The sequence below is a fragment of the Eucalyptus grandis genome, chromosome 11 (genome assembly GCF_016545825.1).
Source record: "Eucalyptus grandis isolate ANBG69807.140 chromosome 11, ASM1654582v1, whole genome shotgun sequence".
Taxonomy (NCBI): Eukaryota; Viridiplantae; Streptophyta; class Magnoliopsida; order Myrtales; family Myrtaceae; genus Eucalyptus; species Eucalyptus grandis.
In genome coordinates this window covers 5,816,061-5,833,833 of record NC_052622.1, presented here as the reverse complement: position 1 = coordinate 5,833,833, position 17,773 = coordinate 5,816,061, and the positions used below count along the sequence as shown (strand labels likewise).

The window sequence follows — 17,773 nt, the reverse complement described above, 5'->3', positions numbered from 1 at the left end:
ACTTGTAGGGACTAGCAAGGAGGAGTGTGAATGCAGGAGCTATGGGCAATGACCGCTATAGAGACCTTCTTAGAAGTGAACCCTTAAAGGAAAAACTAAAAATTATTAAGTCCAAAGACTTAGCACATACTCTCTTAAGTCCTCTTAATCACAACTTGGTACTCAATTTAACATACAATTTTCTTACGTTTTGGAGTCGCCATTAATTAGTTAAGGTCAATTAGAAACCCAAATAAAATATGAGAGAATACTTTAGGGATTTGAGACTTGATGACTATCGATTAATCTAAGCTCTTCATCACTTTTTCTCTTTATTTTCAAAAATATTTCATGAGCAATCTTGGTTGATTTTTAGCCTAAATGATGAACATACGAGAGTGATTATGCGGGTGCGCAATCAATAATTTAATATTCAATAATCAAAGTTGCAGGTCGTCTGATTCGATTTCCGAATGGAATTGGTCCGGTTGCACACGTTTGATACCTTTAATATGCCCAAAATGAGTGGATGTACACTTGTGTTTAAAAGTTGCCAAGAAAGAATGACGTCTCTTGGCATAATTCAAATTTGCATGTGCTGAAAAATGGTACGGAAAAGTGTTTTAGGCATTTGTGTGGCCGTTATATGTGACCAATCCATTCATATGTATCTTATCCTATGTGATGCTTAGAATTTGAAATCACTCACTTTGAATTAGCTTGTTACACATCAGTGTCCTTATCATGTAATACATGGTAGGTAGAATCTCACATGAAATAAGTTGTAATATGTAACGTGATATGTATTTTCATTTATCATCCGTTATGATAGAATTTCAAATTCATAAATAAATTGAAGTGCATAATGGTTATTGTATTAAACTTAGAATTAGTGAACGTATCCATATCCAGATGCATAAAACGAAAGTGAGTGCAAAAATATAAGTATGGTTAACATCTAAATTTTCGCCTAAGGTACCTTGTGCATTTGGGACTTAGAAGCATTATGGCTTATAGATTACTAGCTTCCGCATCATGTAGGTCATCCATGCATTTTATAAAAATTAGAATCGTATGTGTTGGTAATGACGTAGTTTGACTCCAAATCAAAAATACCCTTACCGTATGGCCCGGATTTGGGTCGCTTATTTTTGTGTGTGCTCTCATTATTCATTTTTTACAATTTATAGAAATTAATGGCCATCCTCTAATCACTCATTTTGCCTCACATTTTTATGTTGCTAACCTTGTAACTTTACTAACCACTGGGACTGCCTGAGTGGCCATTCTTCTCACATGGGAAGGGGGAGGTAGGGAGTTTGATTACCCCCTCTCAAGGGAGGCTAGGAATGGGGATATGGACATTTAATTTCAAATGTGAGGCTCCATTCTCACGCTTTGCAAAAAGAAAATGTAAAAATCTAAGAGTGAGTTGAGAGTTAGTGTAGGACATAAAAAAAAAAAAAAAAAAAAAAAAAAGCTTGTAACTTTACCCTCATGGATTGGTGATTAAATGGGAAAAACTGAACTTGCAAGTGAGACTATTTGGGGATGCTAAGTTAGGTAACAATGGAACATTGAAATTGAACTAAATTGGTTTGATTTCCATGAAAACAATCTTAAACCAAGAAAACAATCTCTATGTCCTTATCCATTCCAGAAAACCAACGGATAAAAAACTGCACTCTTTGACTCGGACAAAGACCTCCCCCTTGTGAAGTCATTAATCATGACAGCTCAAGGAAGTCATAACCATGTTTGGACCATTCAAAAGACTAGCGGAAAGGAAAGAACTGGCAGAAACTTCAAGAGACCGGCGGCTGAGCTTCAAGGAACCAGGAGGTAAATGCAAATTTTATTATAGCAGCTTCGGCTGAGTTGATTGGACAAAGAGTGAAGGGAAAGAACAACTTCAACATAAAAGGATCAATGGACAATAAGCTCCAGGACTGAAGAAAACAGAATAAAAGAAAGAAAAGAGGACAGAGTTTAAGGGGGGCGGTGACTTTCGTTGAGCAAGGAGGCAGAGCTGGAGTTCTTCCTCTTGTGGCCGTAAGTTAACGAGGAGAGGACAAGTATATAACGTTTATTTTCTCCATGACCCTAGATTCATCTCACGTGATTATTATGCCATTGATAAACAAATACTGAACTTTCTTACCTTTGAAAGGAGAAGTATAACTAACCATGTTATTTTTGCCACCGTACATGATTTTTTTTTTTTGGCCGTGCCTTTGTGCACGTTGACTTCACACTTTTCTGCGAGAATTTTTGCACTACTAAACTGAAATCATTGAGTTGTAGAAATCACGGCAAGATTATTTGTTGCATGTGCATTTTATATGTGCATTCATCAATATGAATAAAAACAGAGAGATAAAAAAATATGTGGAACAGAGAACTGTTGAATTTATGTGTATCTAATGAAAAGTACATAAGCCCATGTTAATGTAATTAAATCAAGTATGATCAATCAAAATATGCACAATCGGAGATATGGAGACTTCACGGATTCATATACAATCATGAGAGATATGGACAATATCTTAAATATCTTTAGAAAATATCCTAAATATCTATAGCATTCAAACTTAAGGTGTATAGAAGTAAACTTGACCCGATGGATTGCCAAAACGGTTTGGTGTGGCAAAGGGAGATATTGTAACCTCTACTTATGTGTTCTTTATGTGTTGTCGTAGTTACTATGCAAGATACACTGCAAGAGGCTATCCTAGCGACGAGTCTAGAGACGGTGCTCATCGGTGTACTGGCAGAGAAACACAGCCTATGTGGTTGGTGTTGTTATGAACACCATGGAGAAACGTGATCAGTGCAGCTAGCATTATTACAAAATAGATTGGCTAGACATGCATTCTTAATTTACACATTGCAAATATTTGGAAATTAACCTCGATGAGGTTGTGCTTTGCTAGCTTGAGCTATTTAAGTGATTGCCCTAATCTAGCCATTTATTTAATGTTTTGATTATTGAGTGTTAAATTATTAATTGCGCACCTGCATGATCACTTTTACATATTAGCGGTTTAGGCTTAAAATCAGCTAAGAATGCATGCAATTTTTTTTGAAAATAAAAAGAAAATGTACTGAAATAGCATTAGATTAATCTAGTATAACCAAGTTCTCGAATTTACTAAATCTTTGGTTTACAAAATTAAAAATATTCTCTCATACTTTACTTGGGTTTCTCATTGACTCTAATTGATTAGTGGTAACTCTAAAAGGTAAGAAAATTGCAAGTTAAATTGAGTATTAAATTGCGATTGGTAAGGCTTGTGAGAGTTTGTGTTAAGTCTTTGGGTTTAGTAATCGATTCACCTTTGGGAAGCTTGCAAAATTGGCAAGGAGTCCAGGAAAGCCACTGAGCTTGCTAGATCGGTGAGGGTGACTGAGGAGGCGCGACGAGGCTTTGCTAATTGCATCAAGAGTTGGAGGGATGCTGGTGACTTGACTAGAAATGTTGGACGCTTGACTGGGAACGACAATAGATTGCTTTTGGGCACTACGAGGATAGCTCGATTGGAAGAGGCGGCCCACGTCAATTTGGTCAATTTTTTTAATTTTTCTTTTCTTTCCTTCTTCCTCTGCCAATTGCTTGGCCTTACTAGCCCTCTCTTGTGGTGAGTCACTAGCCATCATTAAGATTCAGTGATTGGTGGAGGAAGAAGGTTAAAAAGAAAAGCAAAGAATATAAAATAATATTAAATTTTAAAAATTTTAAAAAATAGTTATCCACATCAATTTCAGACAAGCCACGTAGAATAACTAGCATTCACATTAACGAACTCGGGCCAATTTTGATTGGAATGACTATAATTGACAAATCGTTAAAATGTTTATGATTAAATTGACCAAATTAAAATGTATATGACTTAATTGACATTCATACAAAAGCACATCACACATGCAATACCCAACTTCTAAAAATTACAAATACCAAATATTCATTCTATATCTACTATAGTCATCGCACATTGCACGTGCAATACCATGTCTTTTTGTTGCCCACTCTTTCCTTCCCCTCTCCTTTCTTCGTATTGTTTGTATCTTATTTCTTGACTTTAAGATTCGACATCTACGTTTATTTCTTGCATAAAAAGATTGGTAGGGTCAACTCCCATAATGAAATTAAGCATAATACAACACATCAACTTGAGTATCAGAAGTCCAAAATGGCTTCAACATCTTATAAACTGAAATGCCTTTTCAGATCCCAAATCCCCTTTCTACTGAGGACTGTAAAGATAAATGGCAATAAGTGAACAACTCTTCCTAATTCTCACATGGGCAGTCTTGAAATTCTTTTTTGTGATATCAAAACCTGTCTCGTTAATTTCCTAAAGGTATATACCCTACTTTCCTGAGTTACGCTGTCAACACTGTTGACAGCGTGACTCAGGAAAGTAGGGTATATACCTTTAGGAAATTAACGAGACAGGTTTTGATTCAACTACAAATGGATTTTTTTTTTTAAGCTAAAAATTACGAATGGATTCAAGCCATTTAGGCTTGGTTCTTGAAGAGCTCAAGACAGTGTTCTTGATCCAAGTTTCTGCTCCAGAACTTCTTGTAGTACTCCGCATATGTGAAGTCCCGATAAGTGGGCCCACACCCGTTGTCTAGGAGCGACACGGGTGAGCTAATCAACGCGTCGTCGCTCGGGCAAAGAAACGATGCGATCGACATTCTTGGCTTGTCGGCATTCACTATGGCCCGGTGCCACACACTCTTGTACCTCCCATTACTCAATGCCTGTGATACAGCATCGACATTAACAGCATCGATGAGTCTATGACCAACTTTCGAAGGGATTGAGATTAAAGATATCTAAGGATTTTCAAGAAATAGTAACAACATTATCAGAAATCATAAGGTACTTCTTTAACGCATTGAATCTGGGGAGGCGGGGCCCCCACACCTCCTCCCCCACCTAGGTATGTCTCTGTACACATTCATTTCTAAAGTTTTCTTCTTCGACAGAACATCTTGACAGAAACTATAGTTGGGTGGCCAACATATTGAAAGTGTTAGATATAAATCACAATCGATAAGGATTTCGAATCCATTTTTGATTGGCCAAGTCAACATAATTTTAATGGTGGAGACTACACTCGATCCCTAATGCTCGCATGATTTATATGATATGAGTGACTCAATTTACCAAATTAGACGTACCTGTAATTGGTCCCCGATGTTGATGACAAAGGCATTCGGGTGAGGATCAATGGCGACCCACTTGCCATCTTTGAGGACCTGAAGGCCTGCGACATGTAGATCCTGAAGTAGAATGGTGAGTGCATTTGGGTCAGTGTGGCCTGGGAGACCGTAAGTGAGCTCTGGCTCTGGGCATGGTGGGTAGAAATTGACGGCCATGTGTTGTCCTTGTTCTCCTAGGATGTTCCTTACGGCATCCTTCTCCAACCCCAGGCTCTCCGAGATCAGCTCTTCGAGCCTGTACCCGAGACGTCGCACTTCGCGACAGTAGTTGCTCACGAACTCCCTGCCGATGGCACGTAATCAAGACATAAGTGGTTAGTAGCGCGACTAGGCCTTGATAGGTACAATCATTTATACGTTATTTCAAAGCTTTTTTGCTAACGGGAGAGATTTGGGCATGACAGCTTTAGGTACCGATCATTTGGGCCTAAAGTTTTCATGAGGGGTGGCCCATGTTCATCCAAACTTGTCCATTGATCAGCTCTTGTTCGTATCTGGGCCAATCTCGATGCAACGAATATAGGAAAAGCAAGACAATCGCAATGAAAGGAAGATATTCTGGCTGGAACCCAACCGATTCCTGGACTCCTCAGTTTATCCACTTTAAGATAAAGTGGACTTAGCTCTTCTGGTCATTCAGGCTAATGCTGGGCCTAATTTTGAAGAGGAGATGGGCTTGTGCTATTTGTGGGCTGTGGTTAGCTTTTGTACCGAACATAATGAAATGAAAGGCTTGAAAGAAAAAAATAACGTAATGAAAAGATAATTTATGCTGATCATCACTCTTCTAGGTTGCAACTAGGGATGATCGGTTCTAAAGTGGGTAGATTCTAGACATGAAACTTGGAATTTGTCTTGTTAGGGTTGGTTCCTAATATTTCGAATTGAGAACTGATCATGTTGATCATGGAACTAACCTAGAACTAAATTTGCCCAATTCTAAGTTCAATTCAAGAATGGGCCAAGGCTTTTTTTTCCCTTCATTTTTATTTCTTGTGCATATATATTATAAGCATATGTTACATATGAATAGAATCATTTCTTCTTGAGGATAATATATCCAACATATTTAATTTTGACAAATATTTTATGTTCCAAAAAAGAGTGAAGGACTTACTTGGGTTAGAGATAAACTCGTTCAGTTCTAACTTCTACCCTAGATTTGACTTCTATGTATTACCTTGGAACTGGCCTTATAGGTTCCAGGTTTCGAATATAACCCACTAGTTCAGGGTATAAACACATAACCAAACTTCTTAAGGCTAATTCCTAGTTTTGGATTAGGGAACTAGATTGGTGCCCTTGTAAATTGGCTTAGTTGCTCACCTCTAGGTTGTGACAAAGTGTATTACGTTGACCAATTAAACATCTACCTACCTTGTAGATGTGTACCCATTTTTCTCCATCTTGAATTTCACCTAATACTATGGAACTAGCCTTGCAAGTTCCAGGTTCTGAATATAACCAGCCGGTTTAGGGTATAGAACAGTGAACCGAACCTCTCAAGGCCAATTCCTAGTTTTTGGGTTTGGAAACCGGACCGGTCCCCTCGTAAACAAGCTCACTTGCTCAACCCTAGGTTTTGACAAAGTCCATTACATTGACTAATTAAACATCCACCTACCTTCTAGATGTGTATCCATTTTTCTCCATCTTGAATTTCACATAATACCTTGAAATTGGCCTTGCAGGTTCCAGGTTTCTAATAGAACCAATTGGTTTAGGGTATAAATCAAACCTCTTAAGGTCGATTTCTAGTTTTTGGGTTAGGGAACCGGATCGGTGTCCTTGTAAACCAGCTCAATTGCTCACCCTTAGTTTGTGACAAAGTCTATTATTTTGACCAATTAAACATCCACCTACCTTCCAGATGTGTACCCATTTTTTCTGCATCTTGAATTTCATCTAATACCTTGAAATCAGCCTTGTAGTTTCCAGGTTCCGAATAGAACCAACTGGTTTAGGGTTTATAAAGTAGTGAACCAAATCTCTCAAGCCAATCCTTAGTTTTTGGGTTAGGGAACGAATTGGTGCCCCTGTAAAAAGACTCAATTGCTCTCTCCTAGGTTGTGACAAAGTCTATTATATTGACTGATCAAACATCCTCCTACCTTCTAAATGTGTACCCATTTTTCTCCACTTTGAATTTCACCTAATACTATGGAACTAGCCTTGCAAGTTCCAGGTTCTGAATATAACCAGCCGGTTTAGGGTATAGAACAGTGAACCAAACCTCTCAAGGCCAATTCTTAGCTTTTGGGTTTGGGAACCGGATCGATCCCCTTGTAAACCAGCTCACTTGCTCAATCCCAGGTTGTGACAAAGTCCGTTACATTGACTAATTAAACATCCACCTACCTTTTAGATGTGTATCCATTTTTCTCCATATTGAATTTCACATAATACCTTGAAATTGGCCTTGCAGGTTCCAGGTTTCTAATAGAACCAATTAGTTTAGGGTATGAATCAAACCTCTTAAGGTCGATTTCTAGTTTTGGGTTAGGGAACCGGATCGGTGTCCTTGTAAACCAGCTCAATTGCTCACCCTTAGTTTGTGACAATGTCTATTATTTTGACCAATTAAACATCCACCTACCTTCTAGATGTGTACCCTTTTTTTCTACATCTTGAATTTCATTTAATACCTTGAAATCAGCCTTGCAGTTTCCAGGTTCCGAATAGAACCAACTGGTTTAGGGTATATAAAATAGTGAACCAAACCTCTCAGGCCGATCCCTAGTTTTTGGGTTAGGGAACGAACTGGTGCCCTTGGAAAAAGGCTCAATTGCTCTCCCCTAGGTTGTGACAAAGTCTATTATATTGACTAATCAAACATCCTCCTACCTTCTAGATGTGTACCCATTTTTCCCCATCTCGAAATTCACGTAATACCTTGGAACCGGCCTTGTAGGTTCTAGTTTCCGAATAGAACCAACCGGTTTAGGGTATAGAATAGTGAACCGAACCTCTTAAGGCCAATTCCTAGTTTTTCGGTTAGGGAACCGGACCGGTCCCCTTGTAAACCAACTTACTTGCTCAACCGTAGTTTGTGACAAAGTCTATTATGTTGACCAATTGAACATCCACCTACCTTCTAGGTGCGTCCCTATTTTTCTCAATGCTTGCATTTCACCTAACTACATCAGCAGCTTTCGCTTCTGCAAAATCAAGACCGTCATCTTCTAGAAAATTCAAAGTCTTATTTCCGACGGAAAGTTAGAGAGCATCTAACTGTATATAGTCACGCTTATAAATATACAAGTGTGCCAATTTAGGTGGCTTTCTTTGACCGCAGCTCATGTCTTGAGCTTATACCATGGTCATGAACCTATAATCTACTGCATGCCCGTAGTTGACAAGGCAAGGAAGAATGCTTACGTCAGACGACAGCAACGAGTGCAATATCTCTTTATTTAAAGGGTTTAAAAACAATATTCGAAGGTTAATGCATGCTGACTAGTGTAAAAGAGATTTCATCCATTACGTTTCCTTTTACCTTTTCGGCTGATTCAACCATATCCGTCATCTTTGTCGAGATAAACTTATGATCAAGGATAGACATAACTGATTTTTGAAGCCAATTTATTTCTTATTTTTGGTATATTGTTCAACAAGATGAGATGCCTAGGGATAAAATTGCTAGCTCAGCTTAATCTGTTTCCTAGTCTGCATAAGCACCAAAGTCAAGCACGTCCAGTTGACTAGTCACGATTAGGTGAATGTCGTACCTAGGAATTTTATCATAATCACCTCTGTCGTCGTGATCTATATTTTTCAATGCTTGACTTCTCGATCATAGATTGATTTTCCGATTAACGCAATATGCGAATGAGAATACATAGAGCCCAGTGCATCGGTTTCAAAAAGACTAATTGACCTTCCCCGCCGCACTTTTATCTCCGTGTGAATCCTCTCTCTTTGAAACCTAACATCATTGAACTTGGGGAGGAGAAGCAAATTCAAAATCGAGTTCCCATCGTGACAATTATAGGCTGACTTAATATAGACATTATATGTCTCTGTTCAAAAAAATAAAATAAAAAATAGACATTATATGTCAACATCATATAGACCAAGAAGCTAAGTTGCGGAATCATTTTGAAAAATTGACACTGCTTTCTACATTTCTAAAATTAATGTTATGCCCTCACCCCTTTTATTTGAGTAGGTTTAAGTACAATTTGCATATTCCGTTAGTATTCATATTATTATTATTATATTTATGTTTGAAACCTAAAGTAAAGGAAACGGAATATTGGCTTGATTTTAATGGGTTCTCGAGTACTAAGTATTCAACACAAAATAGAAGGGTGTAAGAGAAACTAAAATATACTTGAAGGAGGGCATCTTGCATGTGATAGAAAATTGTCATTTCAATGTAGGGAAGACGAATTATAACATCAGCATCAGGACGTAGGAGCTGACGTCATCGACTAATCTGGAAAAGTGCGACCCGTTTGTGCTTTTTCATTCCTACTTGCGTTACCCGTGATTGAGGGGATCTGACCATTGTACAAAATACAAAGGTGGTTCCGTGCACATTATGCTCCATGATTGACAATATTTCAGTTGCAATAGCAATACTTCTGCTCCCCCTCCTTTTAAAGCAGAATAATAGTATTAGGTAATCAATGGTGTTAGAATATTTTGACATTATTAATATTTAAATACCCTAGCAAATGGTAAGAATAATCAAAGACATATTAACACGATAATAGAAGATTTTTATCTTTCTTTTAATTCATGCTCATTACTTAGAACACTTGATATTATATGATCACGACTTGTTAGAAGAGCACGATATGGAGACTATTCTCATGTAAGGACCGACAATTGAGTCAATGTTCTGGCCGTCTATTCCTCCTTATTTTGATGCGTTTTCTGTGGTTGTCCATATCCCTTCTTCCAAAGCACATACCATTTCCATGGTAGAATTCTCCATTTGACAACAACGCTCCACTCATTTTTGTGGCCAAGACCAAAAGTGGAGAGATAGTGAGAAGAAAAGGGCAAACCAATAAGACGATAATGCTTATCACAGTGGGTTCACGTGGGTGTAGAATTTGTCGAAGTCCGTGACGTATAGAGGAGGAAAAACGCAAATAGATAGAAAGAGAGTGCTGGAAATTTAACTTGAGACCTCCACTTTAATACGTTTCGATGTCTTTAATGTTTTTTTATATAATAAAGATTGGGCACTCAAACTGAAACGATTGCCTAAATCTTTCTTGACAAGAGCAAAAAGAGACCTCATGTAACACGAGTGGTTCCTCGGCCTTTGCTCGAGTACGAACACTTTCTTTTTCCTTTTCCTTCCCAACGCATATGTATACATGTTGATTTCGTGCGCACTCGACTTTCAAGAAAAAGCCAAGCCATTTAAAAGTTGAAAATTCGTGGGCCATATTGTTTTTCTTCTATTCCAGTCTTGAATTATTCTTTTGATTAGTAGGTTTTAAATTTTGGTGTAGTTGAACTTTCAGCTACGCTATTTTCTTCAGAAAAATAAAATGAGAGAGAGAGAGAGAGAGAGAGATACTTGAACGTAGGAGGATTGGCGGGCCATTCTTCCATATACTTTTCAAGGGGGTGACAATGGAGCCTAAGATAGTCTCTCCAGTTGTGAACCTTCTCTTTCTTCACATTGAAACTGGTGGACAATCTCATCGTCTTCGTAGGATCCTCCGAATAAAGTTTCATCTTCTCTTCCACCGGCAGGCGGAAGAACTCTGCTGCCACCTCTTGCATCCTCTCCACCGCTTCCGTCGATACTCCATGGTTAATCACCTAATAAAAACCACGACAACCCGAAGTCCAAAATCAGAAATAAATAAATAAATAAATATATATATATATATATATATATATATATATATTTATTACTAGATGATGAAAGGACGATATCTTTTAAGGATTACTTATATTACATCATTTATTTCACGTGAGATGCTCGACACTTTTTAATTATTAAAGTGTGTGTAATTTATTAAATAGCATATTCAAGACAGCCTTCGTTAGGACAATTCGGGTTGGACGAATAATTGTGAGACAGGGCACGTGTAATACAAGCATAGAGGAGTAATGTCAAGAACAAGTTCCAGGTGCAAAATGATCAAATGATAGGGTCATGGTCCAGCTAATCGAGATGCGGTTCTCTCGAGAACTTTCTTTTTGAAAAGCTTAAGTCTATAGGTGAAGTAGATCCCATGCACACGTGGTCAAGTCCAAATTATGTATTGGTGAGACAACTCTTCAACTAACCCTTTAACAAAGCGGACAAAAGATCACAAATGGGCTTCACCTGGAAGAAACCGTAAACTCTGCAAGCATCCCCGACTTGATGAACGACTCGGGACCTGTCGTTGCAGCCTAAGTCGATGATCGGGACGTGCTCGAAGGCAGACACTTCGGAGAGGCGGGGACGCTCGGATTCCGGCCTCACGTAGCTTCTTGGCAACCTGGTGAACCGAGTCCCACCGGATATGACTTTAGCTTCCATGCGCAAACTAAATGATCCACGGCACCACAGAAACAGACAAAATGTGTGGAGGGTTTAAATTTTCTGCCCCTTTTGGGTTTGTGGGTATGACAGGCTTTGGTGAGCTTCCGAGAAGATGAGCACTTTGAGGTGCTACAGACGTGCGTATATTAATAGTGCAGCGGCGGCCACCAGCTTGTTGCGAAATTACAAAAATGACCTAGCCCGAAATGAGATTGACTGAGCCATTTCGGTGGCGGAATACAAGGGACTTGAAATTAATGCCCTAATGAAGGCTGCTGTGAATATGCTATTTAATATATTACATACTTTAATAATATGAAAAAGTGTCGAGCATGTCACGTGGTATAAATGATGTGATATAAGCAAAATTTAAAAGGATATCATATTCTCATCATCTAGTAATGAGACATATAAATACCCGAAAATTCTGATTTGGGACTTCGGGTTGTCATGATTTTAATAAAGTGATTAACCACGGGGTATAGACGGAAGCGGTGAAGAGGATGCAATTGGTGGGTACGAGAGCTTTCGTGAGCTTCCGAGAAGATAAGCATTTTGAGGTGCGACAGACGTGCGTGTTTTAATAGAGCAGCAGCGCCAGCAGCTTGTTGTCGAAATTACAAAAATGACCTACCCGAAATCAGATTGACTGAGCCACTTCGGTGGCGGAATACAAGGGGCTTGAAATTCGTGTCCCGCCTTGCGAAATTTATGTACGGCTATATTCTCATAATTCCAGGGTTGATGCTTGGAATATTTGATTTGTAAAGTGGATGCGCGCATGGTTTGAGGCATCTGCTTCCGTTTCTCGGTCGTTGTATAAATCATATCTAGACAAATGCATGTACCTGGAAAAATGACCTTGCTTTTGAACTTTTCTTGATCTAGGTCAAACAGATTTGACTTTATTTAAAGCAAACATGATCGAGCTTGATATGATGTATGTAGCATTCATATCGGCTTTCTTCCATTGGTTACCTTTCAATACAACATCTTAAAGAATACCTAAAAAAAGCTCTAAACTTATTGCATTTATGTCAATTTAGTCTCGGATCTTTCAATTTGGCCAATGATGCATTCATTTTATGGAAAATGAGTAATTTGAATAACATTTTCAAAAAATAATCAATTGTATCGCTTACAAAAATAAATAAATAGAGACTATTTTTCATCACCCTAAGGTATAGATTGTTATCGATGATAGAAACATTTTCCGTTGATAATTTTTCTAAACAATATAAGCAATCATTTTTCGAAAAATATTTTTCAAATCCCTCACTTTTTGTGAAACCAATGTTAAATTTTTTGATGATTTGCCAACTTAATCATTTCAGCCAATTTTTACTAGAAATCACTGTCGTGGACTTTGGTTGTGCCACATAGATTCCCGATGCTAAATGGACAATTCTAATACTTTTTTAAAAATTATATATTTTTATTTTCTTTTCTTTCTTTCTTTCTTTTCTCTAGCAAATCTAGCTAGTGTCACTAACTGACCCTTATTGGTCACAAGCAAGGCTTGGCAGACCCTTGCTGACCATGGGCAAGGGCTTCATGGCCGTTGCTTGGTCTAGGTGAGGGTTGCCGGCATTGAGTGAGTTTAGAAAGAAAAAAGGAAAAGAAAGAAAGAAAAAGGAAAAAAAGAAGAAAAATAAAAATAAAATTTATAAATCATTTAAAAAAAAATTATAAAATTGGCCATGTTAGTGTCGGCCATCCTAAGCCAATCATGTCACGTAATACAACTGTCATCCACATCGTGATTTTTGATCAAAATTGATTGGAATGATGACATTGATAAATCGCTAAAAAGTTTAGAACTGAATTTGCATAATTCAATAAATTTAAGACTTTTCTAATAATTATCCAACTTCTTCTATAATTGGTAAACTAGTGACTGTAGCTTTGATACGCTTTTATAACCGGAAATAGTAAAGAAGAGGAGATAGGGTAGAAGGAAGGTAGGATTGAGTGGACAAATTGAAGTGCTAGCTTTTAATCACTTTACCTAATGAAGTGATAGGGTAGGATTTTTTTTTTTTTTTGGTAAACGATAGGGTAGGAATTTAGGTACACGGTCTGACCTGCTTTGTATAATGCTCGATTATATATATGTTTTTCAATTATCCACAAGTTAGGCAAGTGAATACGAGGGAAAATTCCTAGAAAATTCTATATTGATTGTACATTTTTCAATTCGGTCACAAACATTTTAATTTGGTCAATCAAGTCCTAAACATTTTGGTAATTTGCTAATATAGTCAATTCAGCCAATTTTGGCCGGAAATTAATAACGTGCACACTAGCCATTTTACATAATACAGCTAATGTTGATGTGAAATTTTTTTGTAATTTTTTTATTAATTATTTCCTTTCTTTTCTTTTCGTTTTTTGTTGTTGTTGTTAAGGGCCAGTTAGTGGTTGGTGGCCATCAGTTGAGGCCTGGTGACCCCTGTCGGCCATTAGGTGAGGATAGCCCGCGGTGGGTGATGACTTATAGCCCTCGCTCAGAACTAGGTGAGGGCTGCAATCGTTGCTGTGGTTGGCAATGACCTCACGACCTTTATTGACCACGTGCAAGGGTAGTGAGCCCTCACTAGCCACTAGGAGCTTTGAGTGAGAGCCGCAAGCCCTCGCCAAGGGGCTTGTAGGAATCACAAGGCCTAGGCCGTTGGCGGACGGCCCCCGACCAACCCCTTAACAATAAAAAAGAAAAAGAAAAATACTAATAAAAATTGAGAATAGTTAAAAAAAATTAAACTTTTTTTCATATTTGTGTCAATTGTGTCATGTGTGATGTCTAGTGTCTATGTTATCAATTTCCGATTAAAATTAATTGGATAGACTATATTAGCAAATTGTGAAAAGATTTGGGATCAAATTAGTCAAATTGAAAAGTGTAAAATTGAATTGGTACAAGTGTAATAAGTTTATAACATTTTTAATAATTTTTCGTAAACGCGAAAATGAGACTTATATGTTATTACTCTAATAGCCCATGCAATTAGCCACGTTTTCCTTCGTTTGCAATTTGGAGATGAAAAGATTGAAACATTGTGTCGGCAACTTTATTTCCTTCCTTCCCTCTGCCCCATTAGCTAAATACATAAAATGAATGATAAATGCGAGGCACGTGTTGAGAAAGCTTAGTAGTTTACCCTAAAGTTCAAAGCAAAAAGAGCACGAAAAAGGGGACACTGGTACGTTCTGGCAAATTTAACGATGAAAAGATGCTAACCAGCCAAACATTGACAGCAAAATATTGGTTTTTCTTGGGCCATGAAATGAAATAGAAACCGTTCTAAACGTGATGCAATTGCGAGCTTCATCATGTTTTCAGGATCCCAGGAAATGTCGGTAGAGAGGACGAAAGTTTCTCCATTAAAGAACGGTGAAGTAGATGTCGGCATCGGACAATCACCGTTCATGGACATTAGAATATATCTCAACCTATCATCGTAGAATCAGTCGGCCACTATAAAGATTCTCGATATCTTAGGCAGAAAGAGATATGCCACTTCGTGCGGCAACGTTAATTGTATGTTAGAACCCGTGACGTGAACTCATCGGTTTTTCGAACACGTGAGTTTTAATTTGTCTAAATTGACTCATCTAAGACGAGATAAGTTTTGGCTCCGATCTCGTCTCCATTTGCAATTGGTGGAGACCGATGTAATTCGACAAATGTCGCAAGTTTTTTGTCAATTTAGCTAAAGTTACGTCACTATGCTTGTGTCGCGGTCCATGACATTCTATACTTGTGACTAGAGCGGGCAAAATGGGTCATAAACCCATATTATGACCCATTTTTAGTTAAATGGTTTATATATGGGTCAAGTGAAAATTAAATATAGGTCATAAATGGGTCAAGTGAAAGTTAAATAGGTCATAAATGAGTCAAGTAAAAGTTAAAAACGAGTTAGAAATGGGTCCGAGAAAGTAAAATACAAAAAGAAATGGGTCCAAATGGGTTATTAGGAAACCCATTTTAAAGTTTAAACCCATGGCCTTTTTTAACTTTATAAAAATGTTTTTTTAGTAAAAAATCGAAATTATAATTATTTTTCATATTTCAATTTTTTTCTTTTTTTTCTTCCTTTCTTACCGATGGCCGGCGGGGGTGACGGCCGGCCGTCGGCCAGCGACGGGCCAAGCGAGGCTCAAGCTCACCGGTAGGTTGCCGACGACCGGCGAGGCTTGAGCCTTGCCGATCTGGCAAGACTCAAGCACACCGGCGTCGGCGAGGCTCGATCTTGTCGATGCCAGGAGGCCGAGGCCCGCCCGATGCCGGCGAGCTCGAGTCTCACTAGATCCGGTGAGGCTCGAGCTTGCCGGCGCCGGGCGGGCCTCGGCCTTGCCGATTGGCAAGATTGAACCTCGCCTGATGCCGGAGAGCTCGAGTCTCGCCGGATCGGCGAGGTCGAGCTTGCCGGCCTCGTCATGGTCGGCAATCGGCCAAAGAAGAAGAAAAAGAAAGAGAAAAAGAAAAATAATTATTAAAAATTATATTTTAAAAATAAAAATAATTAAAAATTATATTTTTAAAAATGAAAATAATTTAAAATTATATTTAAAAAATAAAAATTAGATTTTTTAAAAATATTTTAAAAAGAATGATAAAAATTTTCCATTAAATTTATCTAATTTTTTTATAAATATTTCAATTTATAGGTTTAATTTAACTTTTTTATTTTATTTACTATTTTTAATTTAATTTGAAGTTTTAATCCAATTAGCATATAGTAGAAGTTGGTTTTCCTAAAATATTAATAGGTTTTAGTAATACGGGTCGGGTTGGGTATGAGTTGGATATGGGTCGGATCGGGTATGAGTCATTAGATTTATATTACAAGAATATGGGTCAAAAAGGGTTAAACGAGTCAAATATGGGTCAACACATTTTCGACCCGATCCATCCATTTGTCACCCCTACTTGGAGTTTGGGATTATCGAGTGAAAAGTGAGTGATGCAGAGGGGATGAACACAACTGGTATGTGGGAGTTGCCTTAGGACGGTTAGTGTTAGGAGTTCTAAGATAAAAAGAATATATCTCCTAAGAGCTCTAAAGAAGGGTTTAACCATGTATAAGCTGATCGGGAGCTAATATCGCTCTCTTGATGAGGTCATGATAGGTTGAAATCAGTTATCAAGCTTAAAGTGATATGTTATCGCACTCGATGGTTTAGACACTCGATATAAACTGGATATGATATGATCTCGTATAAGGAAACTATTCGTTGTATTGTTCTCTTGAACAATTATCGAACGAAGGCTGGCTTGGTAAATTTCGCTTGCTAGGTGCCGCACGGGTTGTTCTGTGGCCATAAAATTGCCAACCCGTGATACTTGCATGTGACGAATGTAAACCTTACAATATAAACTTTAGGAATATTCGTGACTCGATTGAATGTGCTATCTTGTCTCCTTTTACCGACCATTCGTGGCCGGTCAGTGACGTCGTAGTCCCAATGACTGAAATGGCAACGAGTTTTTTTCTGGTATAGGTGCGGGGTTCGGCTGTTCTAAAAAGGAGTGGACAAAAAATTGCGCCTTATTTTTTTACTTTCAATTAATTTAGAGAAAATTTCTCACCCCACCAATCCTTTCTAAATGGCGAATTGCGTCTCCTACGGTCTCTTCCCGCTATCCTTCCCCACACGCTTTTTTGATTATTCATTCCAAAAGGCTTCGTGATCGAAAAACTGCGCAATATCCCTCACTATGCATAAATTGCAAATTCCCAAATTTTGAAGTACCTACGGCCATTATCATCTTTTATTCGTGGGGTCCACGAGGCCAATTATGAACATTGCAACGCCAAAGAGATGCAGAGTGTTTTGAGTGTGAACAACGTCATCGGGCTTCTGACATCACAAATTCACAATTGCCATCCAAGGTGGTAAAAAAAGGGTCGCACAAGGCGTCACTCTCCACCAGTTGTGGAGTAGGAATCCCACATCCCCACTAATTAAATGGATTCTGCCCAAATTAAAGCTCTCTTTAGTGCAAGCTAGTCATCACCCTTTCTAGTAGATTGCTATTATTGTCGGGAGAAT

General features: G+C 38.2%; 1 protein-coding gene across 1 annotated transcript; it reads right to left on the bottom strand.

Moving 5' to 3' along the window:
* Positions 1-4,469: 4,469 nt before the first annotated feature.
* LOC104427018 (protein DOWNY MILDEW RESISTANCE 6) lies at positions 4,470-11,817 on the bottom strand. Its single transcript, XM_039304253.1, has 4 exons — positions 11,516-11,817; positions 10,754-11,001; positions 5,173-5,497; positions 4,470-4,749 (listed from the first exon to the last, which is right to left on the bottom strand). Exons 1-4 carry the CDS (start codon positions 11,711-11,713, stop codon positions 4,501-4,503), a joined length of 1,020 nt encoding a protein of 339 aa, XP_039160187.1. The 5' UTR covers positions 11,714-11,817; the 3' UTR covers positions 4,470-4,500.
* Between the last annotated feature and the right edge of the window lie 5,956 nt (positions 11,818-17,773).